This window comes from Ciona intestinalis, unplaced genomic scaffold (genome assembly GCF_000224145.3).
Source record: "Ciona intestinalis unplaced genomic scaffold, KH HT001068.1, whole genome shotgun sequence".
NCBI classification, from domain to species: Eukaryota; Metazoa; Chordata; class Ascidiacea; order Phlebobranchia; family Cionidae; genus Ciona; species Ciona intestinalis.
Genome location: NW_004191389.1, coordinates 31,757 through 42,377, shown reverse-complemented (window position 1 = coordinate 42,377; position 10,621 = coordinate 31,757). Strand labels below are relative to the sequence as shown.

The window sequence follows — 10,621 nt, the reverse complement described above, 5'->3', positions numbered from 1 at the left end:
ACCTGTTTAATTACTAATTTTAAAATTTAACATTAAAAAAAGGGAATTGTAAATATATTCAAGCTTTTATAAATGGTGAATACTTATATAAATTTACAAATATTATAGATGCAACACATGAGGTATAACACAGTTATACTTTATATTTGAAAAATTTAATTAAAAAAAAAAATAAAATTTTTTAAAAACATTATAAATTAACATGCTGCTGTTTTCTCAAGGTTTCCGATACACGTCGGTTCGAGGTGATAAAGTAGACATCTTATATAACAACATCAGGCACGCCATTTTCCAACCATGTGATCACGAAATGATCATCGTTCTTCACTTTCATCTCAAGGTAAAAATAAAAACTTTTTATCTGCATTGTGTATACAAGACTTCCAGTTCTCCAAAAATTAATATTCACCAAAAAGCTTAAAACTTCATTAAAAAAATCCAACAACTTAAAAAATACTTTAAAGCTGCCAGGGATTTTATAAAGTAATATGATGTTGGAAAGACGGAATTTATTTTAGAATATGCAACATAAAATTCGCTTCCAAGTGTTGAAATACCTTGACAATATGGGAAGGCGAAAATACCAAGAAAGCTTTAGCTACAAAGTTCAAAAAAGCTGCAAACTTTTAATTAAATCTTGGTGCCAGCTTTAAATTCAAGCTTTTCAGAATATTTAGACTTAAATAAGTAACAAATTATTGAATTTCAAGCCAAAACTAGTAAAAACTATACGTTGTAGTTACTTGTAAGTATAATTTACCTTACTTGAAAACTATTTTAAGATGTTTTTGTATTAATTACTTATCACAAAATTAAAATTTATCATTTTCTTTAGAATGCGATGATGTTTGGAAAGAAACGTCAGATCGATGTTCAGTTTTACACTGAAGTTGGTGAGATGACAACTGACCTTGGGAAGATGCAACACATGAGAGATAGGGATGATCTTTATGCTGAACAGGTCATTTTATATCTGTATATATATATACTTATTGTTTTGTAGAACTAAACAATATTTTTTTAAATAAAAATATTTTCTTGTTTAAAATTTATTATCAAATTTTTGTGTGAAAATCATATTATTATGTGAATATCATATTTTTATGTGAATATCATGTTTTTGTGCAAACAAATTTTGTTACAGTGTATGCATTTTTGAATTACAAATTTCACACTAAATTTAAATGCAATTTAAGGTTTGGATGAATATATATTTTTTCGTTATTGTTGAACAAAATGTTCTGTAGAATTAATAATAATATAATATTTTGCTTGAAATTTAATCATAAACAAATTATTTTACAATGTGTGCATTTTTGAATTACAAATTTTACACTAGATAAAAATGTATTTTCAATGCAATTTGTTACAGGCCGAGCGAGAGTTGCGACACAAACTAAACACGATGTTCAAGAACTTTGTTGACAAAGCTGAAACGATTTCCCGCGGAGAGATCGAGTTCGATTCACCTTTCCGCGAACTTTCGTACTTCGGGGTTCCGTTCCGAAGCACTTGTCTCCTCCAACCAACTAGTGCTGCTCTCATCAATATTGTGGAATGGGTAGGTCATGTAATGGTATCTCATACAGTAGGTTGGGAGAAGATGGGACACCTTTTAACTCCATTTCCCCCTTCCATTTAGTAGTAAACAAAGAACATTTAAAAATTTATAAAACTATATCCTCACACCCCCAATAGAAAGTTGTTAATTGTTTAAAACACGATCAGGATACTTAGATATTATGTGCTTAATTTGTCCCATCTTCTCCCACACTACTATATTATGTGTTGAGATCTATACCAGGGTTTCCCAAATATTTTGAAGTACGCCCCCTACAAATGAATATCTCAACTGGGCCCCCCTTTTTTTAAATTATTAAATCACATGTAATGTTTATATTATTGTTTTCGAGCCCCCCTTTTGAGTCTTACACGCCCATCTCGGTGTGTGGATTTTCGACTTATTTGTATTTTTTTTTTATTTTTACATAAAAATACAATGGGCTACTACAAATAAATGTTATTTATAGTAATTAAAAAAAATCTTTCAAACTAGTTGTAGAGTACAAAACAGTCTTAAATTATTTTAACTTAATTTTTAGCCTCCATTCATTGCAACATTGGATGAAATTGAACTGGTTCATTTCGAGCGTGTGCAATTCCACCTAAAGAGTTGTGACATGGTCATCGTGTTTAAGGATTATAAGAAGAAAGTTGAAACTATTAATTCTATTCCAATGCAATCTCTTGAAGCAATACGAGAATGGCTCAAGTAAGGGATTTTGAGAATAAATTATATAGTAGGGTGGGGAAGATGGGACACCTTTTTTAATCTAATTTATCGTCATTTAGTAGTAAACAAAGAACATTTAAAAAATTATAAAACCGTATCCTCACGACTCCCATAGACCGTTGTTAATTGTTTAAAACACAATCAGGATATTTGAATATAATGTGCCAAAGGTGTCTCATTTTCCTTTATCCTACTATATCATGCATACAAATTAAATATATAGAGCTTATATTAAAATGAATTATACATACAATGGATATATCCCACACATATTTTCAATATAATGTAAAATTGTATATATATATTATAATTCTAATCTACATATTATTTAAACTGTGCATACATTTAAATGAAGTTGTATTTCTATTGGTGGAAATTCTTAATGGAATATACCATTGCTTTAAAGGCTAAATTAAAAAAAAACATTTTCGGTTTTAAAGTTTTTTGTATTAATGTAATTAAACAATTTTTCACCATTATGAATATTTTCAAGCTTTTGCAACAGGTCATTGCCATTTACCTTCTAAAAATAGTTTTAATAAAAATGGTTTATTGTCATAAGGACTGAAATTTAGAGCAATGTCAAACATTGAGTGATTTTTAGAGAGAAAGATGTTTCATGTCAAAACTTCTTTTTGTTTTGTTTACCTTGAATTCCAAACCATGACAAAAAATAAATTAAAAAAATTTCAAAAACCACTGCATCAAATAAGAATTTGTTTTAATGATTTATTCAAAACTTATTTCTGTTTTGTTTACCTTGAATTCCAAACCATGACAAAAAATAAATTAAAAAAATTTCAAAAACCACTGCATCAAATAAGAATTTGTTTTAATGATTTATTCAAAACTTATTTCTGTTTTGTTTACCTTGAATTCCAAACCTTGACAAAAAATAAATTTAAAAAATTTAAACAACCACTGCATAAAATAAGATCTTTATTATTCCTTCCACAGCTCGTGTGACATTCACTACACCGAAGGCATCCAATCATTGAACTGGGGTAAGATCTTGAAGACCATCCTTGATGATCCGGAGGCTTTCTTTGAGCAGGGAGGATGGAGTTTCCTCGAACCGCAAAGTGACGTCAGTGCTCGTTTTATTTCCGATTTTGTTTATGTGATAATTGCTCTGAGATAAATATAATGTCACATCTACCAAGAAGTAACCATATTGGTGGCCACTTGTTTTAAAGGGAATTGAATGGCTTTTAGCAGTTAAATTTGCAATACTTTAAAAGAGCTGTCTTTAATATTAGTAGGTCCCATTTTTGGTAAATTTTCTAAACATTTTAGAAGGTATAGATATATGTACATGTTTGACATTTAATTTAATTTAACAGAAATAGTTCATCGGGCATAACACTTGGTTATTGTATAAACTAGTCGCTGCCTAAATTCAATTTTGCTTTTTTAGTTGCCTGGCCAAAAATTTAGTCTGTAGGTTTTGACCAACTAATTTCTGTAATAAGTAATGCACAGAAACTTAGTCGGCCGACTAAACAAGAAAAAACACGGACCAAATTTTCGTCTGCCAATTAAAAAAAGCGGTAACCAATAGTAACCGCCACTGACTAGTTTAGTCGATAGTCAAGAATACCATCCTAGTTAATCATATTGATACTGTGAGTAAATCATTTGTTTTTAACAGGGAGAAGGAGATGACTCCGATGAAAGCGAGAGCGATTTCAATCCCCAGTCTTCCGAAGGTGGATCAGATGAAGAAGGATCAGAGGATAGTGATGAGGATTACTCATCCGATGATGAAGGGGAGAGTGATGCTTATGAAGGATCTCTTGGGAGTGATGAGGAGAGTGGGAAGGATTGGGATGAACTGGAGGAGGAAGCAAGGAGAGGTGATCAGTGATTATTATCTTTTATTTTAGCTCATTTTTTAATTAGTCTTATCTCATTTAAAAAAAGAATTGTGGACGTCTTACTTTGAATGAATGTTACTTTTTATCCTTGTGTGGTGAGGCATCTTTAAAGTTTTAACATGTTTTATTTCACACGCATTGTGTTTACCCACAAGTTTTGACACATGTAGCTGTGGAAGCATTTTCCCATTTGGCTGATATTCAACTCAATAGTTTTAGTTGGCACTGGGTTGGAAAAAGTATCAATGGAAAATTATCGCAAAGATACATGTTAGGTCAAATCCCTGTGGTAAAGGGGGTAGTAACCGAGCCACTAAAATACCTTAATACCTAAGCAAACAATAATGTTTTGTTGTTAACATTTCCAGCTGATGAAAATAAGAACAACCACGAGGAACAACAACCAGAACCGAGGAAGCGCAAGCGTGACCACAGTTCGCACCGAAAATCGGCAAAACGGCGCCGGTAATTCCCCCAATCCAATCCTTGTATTTGCACCCCCTAAGCGTTTCACCAGCGCTTGATCGCCTTCTAGTGTAAATTACACAGCGTTTGGTTATATGAACTACCATGTAGGATCAGACTTCGGTCGCAGTGATGTCGTTTTTTTACATATATTTTACGGTTGTTCCAATCAAGCCACCAGTTTCCATTTCCCCAAAACTGCCATTCAAATATCAATACATCTTCAAAGAATCCAAACTTTCTTCTGCGATGTTTGAAATAAATATGGCCATTAATTCCAACTGTTATATTGGCAAAATGTTGCCACGTTGCCATTATTTTCTATTTCGCTTTTGAAATAAAAAATGCAGAATGTGCGTCCAGTTTTGGTTGATTAGTTAATTAAGATTCTGTCAAGTGCATTTCTATATTACGCTATAGTTCATTTCAGTAGCATGGAAAATGTTTAAGTAAAGCACGCGGACTCAAAAAGTATGTGTGCGTCAGTCAGTAAATCGTTGTCATGTTTATTAAGACTAGTTTTTACCTCGTAATCTTTTATCTATGGGGTACATAAAACCCTTACGCGGTGACATTAGGCCATAATCCCTCTCCGTCGCTTTGAAAATGTACTGTATAAACAAAGTCTACAAAACTCAGTTTGTATTTATTTTTCGTATGCGTGGCCATATTGTATGTATAAGTGCACGTGCAAACAGCAGGACCGCAGAAGATTCCGATTGTGAGTTTGACGTGTTTCCCCTAACTGTTTTGAACCTTTCAGCGAACTGTAATTTAAAACCAAATTTGCCATATGGGGAATACGCAGCATACAACAGACGCTACATTGACGAAAATTTGTTGCGAGGCCCGAAGGCTGTACTCCGTGTTATGATGGTGTCATTTTTTTGTTTTCGTCCTAAAATTGTCGCTTGCGTAAGTGAACGAAAAATCCCATAATCGTACGTCATGAATATAACTGTTTCATGTTCGGCCAAATTACACGTGGCCGTTAAGGAAGGAAGCGTCTTGTTTAAACACACACGTCGTTCTAATTGCCCAACTTACTAATAAATGCACCTGGAGCCTCTCATGCTCTGAACACCGGCGGGTTCTAATGAGCAATGTACACAAGCATCGTATACTGACTCAGCGTTATTCAACCGTAGCGTCGGCAGCGATCCAATCAGAAAGTAACACGGATTGTGACGAAACAACGGCAGTGTGTGACTCAGCAAGTTTAGCGCCACGTCGTGGGGATGCTACACGCTTGAATGATAATAACGACTTGTCTCCCTCTTTCGTTCAAGGAACCTGAAGGCTCGTCGGATTTTTAATTCAGTCTTCAGTCGTTTACGTTACATACCCATACCAGTAGGTTGGACCCACAGTCAGTTCGAAGATGAATAATTTGTTAAAGTTGTTGTTCGTTTCTTTCGTTTTTGGTCTTGTTTCTTCAGAAGTACCAGATGCGACACCAGAAGTAAAAGAAGAAAACGGTGTTTTAATTTTGACCAACGATAACTTCGACTCCGTTGTCACAGAAACCAAACATGTCCTTGTTGAATTCTGTAAGTATATATGTTTATAAAGTTGGAATACTATTGGGTAATTTAATGCAAAACGGTGGAAAAATTTGTCAAATACTATGTTTAACGAATAAAATAGTTCTTGTCAAAGTTTAGTTTACGGATAATGGACGTATAACTTAAGATTATCAGACTTGTTTAAAACTTCTCAATGCTCATCCTATTCTGTTTTGTTATAAGTTTGACTGGAATGTAAATATAGTTTCTTTGGTGCTGGTAAAGGATTCTTCCCCACGTTATCTGTTATCCCATAACTAAAAACCCCTACCACTTTCCACCAGCATCATCTGTAACATACCAGAGGATTCTTTAATAATATATTTGTATTTACAAACAATTTTTCAAAATACATATTTTTTTCTGAAACCTGAATAAATATTATTTGGTTGATTTTTTCTGAGGCATACAGTCGTAATCTTACATTGTTTTGTGATGACCACGTTATTTATGGTAAAGATGCTCCATGGTGTGGCCACTGCAAAGCACTTGCCCCCGAGTATGCTAAAGCAGCAGCCCAGTTGAAAGAAGAGGGATCTGAAGTTAAACTTGGCATGGTTGATGCCACAGTAGAAACTGAGCTAGGAACAAAATTCAAGGTTCAGGGTTACCCTACCCTTAAATTCTTCAAAAACGGCTCACCGCTGGAATATGGAGGTAAAAAAATAACTATGCTGATTCTAATTTTCTGAAACTTTATCAGATGCCCCATGGTGTGTTCATTGTGTTGAATTGGAAAAAGAGTGGGTTAAGGTCGCAGATCAGCTCAAAACTGAGCGGCCAGATATAAGACTCGCTAAGATAGATGGTTCTGTTCATGCAGCCATGACAGAGCGCATGCATATTTCCGGCTACCCCGGCATCATATTTTGCAAGGACAATGGAAACCGAACCATACATTACACTGGCAAGCAAGCGTGCATAGAGAAACGCATGTTTGGATAGTTAGGAAGGTTCAATGGGTTTTAATATGCATGTAAAAGCTGTCTGGAGTTTTTTAGGTCTTGTTGATATTTTTGGTGGTGGTACTTTTCAACTGTAGAATGTTTTAAGCTAGTAGATACATACAATGGTATTAGCGGAATTAGATTAGTGGTATTAGAGGAATTAGATTAATGTAAAAACCTTATTTCTTGTGTTTAATTCAACTGTGGGTGCTCAGGTGGAAGACAAGCAGCAGATATCGTAAGTTGGTTGAAAAAGAAGACTGGACCACCAACCGTACCCCTTGAAAATGCTGAAGCCGTTGCTAACTTTAAGAAAGATAATGAAGTTGTTGTTATTGGATATTTCCCAGTAAGTTAAAATGACTATTTTATTTTATACAAGTGAGACATTGGCTGTGTTGTCATTTTAGGGAATATAGGCCAATTATGTCCCGTTTTGCCCCAGTAGCTTCGAATTGTTACTATTTAGTTTAAAATTCCTCCTGATTAAGACTTAAATATGTTGTTGTTCTGCCATAGATCTTCAGAACTCCAATATCTGTGTTTAGTTAGTTTTTCGAAACTAGTAATTAAACCGTATACAAATAATATTTAATTTGCAAAAAGGGAAATCACTAAAGACAAAATATATACTGTATTAGTATTAGATTCTTGTCCAATACCCTTATGAAATATCACTTAATTTTCAAAGTAAAAATCATTATTATAAAAAAAAAATATACAGAATAAAATAGTTTCTTGCCCAATACCTTTAGATTGTGTCTGTTTCAACATTATAGCGTTGTTTGAATACAGGATAGTGAAAGTGATGGACACCTGAGCTTCAAGAAAGTCGCCGATGAGATTGATGATGTCATGTTTGGATCCATTCACACAGCAGAAGCTGCAGCGGAATCTGATATCGCAGAAAACACAGTCACTGTATTCAAGCAGGTATGCGTAAAAATTCAGATCTGTGTTGTGTGTATTTTCATAGAATAATTCTGTATTTCTATACATTGTTGTGAACTTGTGATAGTGTGTAATATTTTTTTCCAAAAATAAATTGGACTTGTGTTCATTAATTTACCATATTAGCATCACCTACAAAGTAACATACTTGGTAATCCGTGTATCACACGAGGATGAAGTAAAAAGTTGTACCATTATTATGTTTAAAGCGGTTACAATTTTTGAATTTTACCGTTATCACTGTTACATGGAGATGGACGTTTTAGATTTTTAACTGAAAAGCTTAAAGTTTAACTTACCTTCCTGTTTAAAATAAAAGGAAGAAGGCAAAATACTAAAGACTGCCACTACCAGCAAAGACAAATTTGCTATAACTTGGGTTTATAATGAAATTGCTCCACTTGTTCAAGAAATGAGTGAAGAGGTATCCATGCACAACTATAGTTGGCAGCATGGGATAAAATAGTGGTGTTTTTGATAGTTTGGGATATGGTTTATATGGTAGGATGGGGGAAACTGGGACACCTTTTCATGCTATTTTCTCGATCCATTTGGTAGTAAACAAAGAACATTCAAAGAATTGTAAAACCGTATCCTCACGACTCCCATAGACCGTTGTTAATTGTTTAAAACACGATCAGGATAATTAGATATTATGTGCTAAAGGTGTCCTGTCTTTCCCCACCCTACTATACCTTATACAATAACACATTCTGTGAGTGGTAACTTTCCACCAGGCTAGTAGCATATAGAGTTCTACTAACCCCAAAATGTGTTATTTTATCACGGTACTGGTACTAGAGTTTTGTTTGTGCATGTTAATATTTAAGGTAATGGGAAAGCATTTTAAGTAATACATAGTTATTAAGTTTGCATTACCTTTGGTGTTAGTTTGACGAGGGTCGTGCGGATTATGATGGCGCTGTCACTGACGGAGATTTACTTAACAAGTTTGTCAAAGAAAACCAACTTAGATTGGTGACTGAGTTCACTTCAGAGGTATACAAATATTTTGCTTTGAATTTTAATGGAATTCTTCAGCTAAGTCGACCTGTTTAACTTTATTAAGCATGACTAGATTTTAGATTAGTTGGTTTGGTAGTGTTTATTAATATTTTAAAGAAAGTTCTTTTTTCTGCTTTGGCTAATATCCTAAACTGTTTAATTTTTTAAGCTTATGTAAATCTTTGAAAAAAAATTAAAAAATGAAATTTATAAATTAAATTTTAATTGAGTTTTGAGTACTTTGTTTGTATATGCACACTTCCTACTAGGAGTGGAAAATAACAAATTCCCGGAATCTTTTAGAGTGCTCCAAAGATCTTTGGAGGAGACATCCAGATCCACAATCTTCTCTTCATCCCAAAATTGAGCCAGGAATCTCAGGATCATCTCACTGCTTTCACTGAAGCTGCCAAACAATTCAAAGGAAAAGTGAGAATAAATTTTATCCCAAAAATTTAGTTTATTTGATTTTGACTTATAAAAAAATTACAAACAAATTTCGCAAACTATAAGTCCAATATTACATATATCAATGGATCTTTTGTATTCAAACTTTTTTTTTTTAAATCGGAGATCTTACTTTATTTCTGAATATTATTTCTCTAATTCCAATATTCTAAGAACTGATGCCGAAAAAGTTTTTTAAAAAAAAGGTTAAAAAAAGGTGGTTAAAACAATAATTGTCAACAATAACAGTAGAATTCATTTTTTTAACCAATATTTTTATGTGAAGGTTTTGTTCATCTACATCGACACTGACAGCGAGGAAAACAAGAGAGTCATGGAATTCTTTGGTTTGACTGATGCAGACATCCCTGATTATAGAATAATCAAGATGTCCGAGAACATGGCCAAGTTCAAGCCCGACACCAAAGAGCTCACCACTGAAGCAATCGCTGCATTCACCAACAAAGTTGTCACAGGAGAAGTTCAGGTACAATTTTTCTTTAAAAAGTCTACAAATTTTCTCTTAAAATTTCTCCAAATTCCAATTTTTCCTTAACATTTCTACAGTTTTTGTTTTCTTAGCTGATTAAGTTTTGTTGTCCCTTGTTTTTACTTTTAAATTTCCCTTTTTTTCATTTTTTTCAAAGTCATCACCTCTTTCTTTAAACACTTTGACAAATTTAAAATTTTTTAATTTTTTTTTATATTTTTGCATGATTATTGCAGCGTCACTTAAAAAGTGCTAAAAGATTTTTTCTGTTCATTGATTTTCCTTTTAAGTTTTTCCTTCTTCTTTGACAAAATTTATTTTTTTAACCTTTGCACATTTTCCGCAGCGTCACTTAATGAGTGCTGAGATCCCTGATGATTGGGATAAGAACCCAGTCACTGTTCTTGTTGGAAAGAACTTTGAACAAGTTGCTTATGACAAGAAGAAGAAGGTTTTCGTTGAATTCTGTGAGTTACCACCCTTTTTTTTATTCTTAAACTTTTGTAATTTTTTTATAATTTTGTTAAGTTGTATTCTTAAATCTGTTGGGTGCTTATATACTGTGGCTAATGTGTGCACCT

At 33.3% G+C, this 10,621-nt stretch overlaps 2 protein-coding genes across 13 annotated transcripts in view; both read left to right on the top strand.

Moving 5' to 3' along the window:
* The window catches only part of LOC100183139 (FACT complex subunit SPT16), a 16,075-nt gene extending 11,084 nt beyond the window's left edge, over positions 1-4,991 (top strand). Inside the window, 7 exon segments of the mRNA XM_018816937.2 lie at positions 123-340; positions 836-961; positions 1,373-1,561; positions 2,103-2,272; positions 3,251-3,380; positions 3,945-4,149; positions 4,539-4,991. Of these exon segments, the coding sequence (XP_018672482.1) occupies positions 123-340; positions 836-961; positions 1,373-1,561; positions 2,103-2,272; positions 3,251-3,380; positions 3,945-4,149; positions 4,539-4,639 (1,139 nt within the window). The 3' untranslated portion in view covers positions 4,640-4,991.
* An 886-nt stretch (positions 4,992-5,877) lies between these two features.
* LOC100182315 (protein disulfide-isomerase 2) overlaps positions 5,878-10,621 on the top strand; it is a 9,154-nt gene continuing 4,410 nt past the window's right edge. For 2 of the 12 annotated variants that reach the window (XM_009862367.3, XM_009862357.3), the window contains exons 1-8: positions 5,878-6,185; positions 6,660-6,857; positions 7,363-7,496; positions 7,943-8,080; positions 8,990-9,097; positions 9,407-9,532; positions 9,837-10,037; positions 10,387-10,507. In XM_009862367.3, the coding sequence (XP_009860669.1) occupies positions 6,017-6,185; positions 6,660-6,857; positions 7,363-7,496; positions 7,943-8,080; positions 8,990-9,097; positions 9,407-9,532; positions 9,837-10,037; positions 10,387-10,507 (1,195 nt within the window). In that variant the 5' untranslated portion in view covers positions 5,878-6,016. Of the gene's footprint in view, positions 6,186-6,659; positions 6,858-6,903; positions 7,108-7,362; positions 7,497-7,942; positions 8,081-8,417; positions 8,523-8,989; positions 9,098-9,406; positions 9,533-9,836; positions 10,038-10,386; positions 10,508-10,621 lie in introns of all 12 variants that reach the window. The other 10 variants (XM_026839892.1, XM_026839900.1, XM_004227451.4 and 7 more) reach the window with 8 other exon arrangements.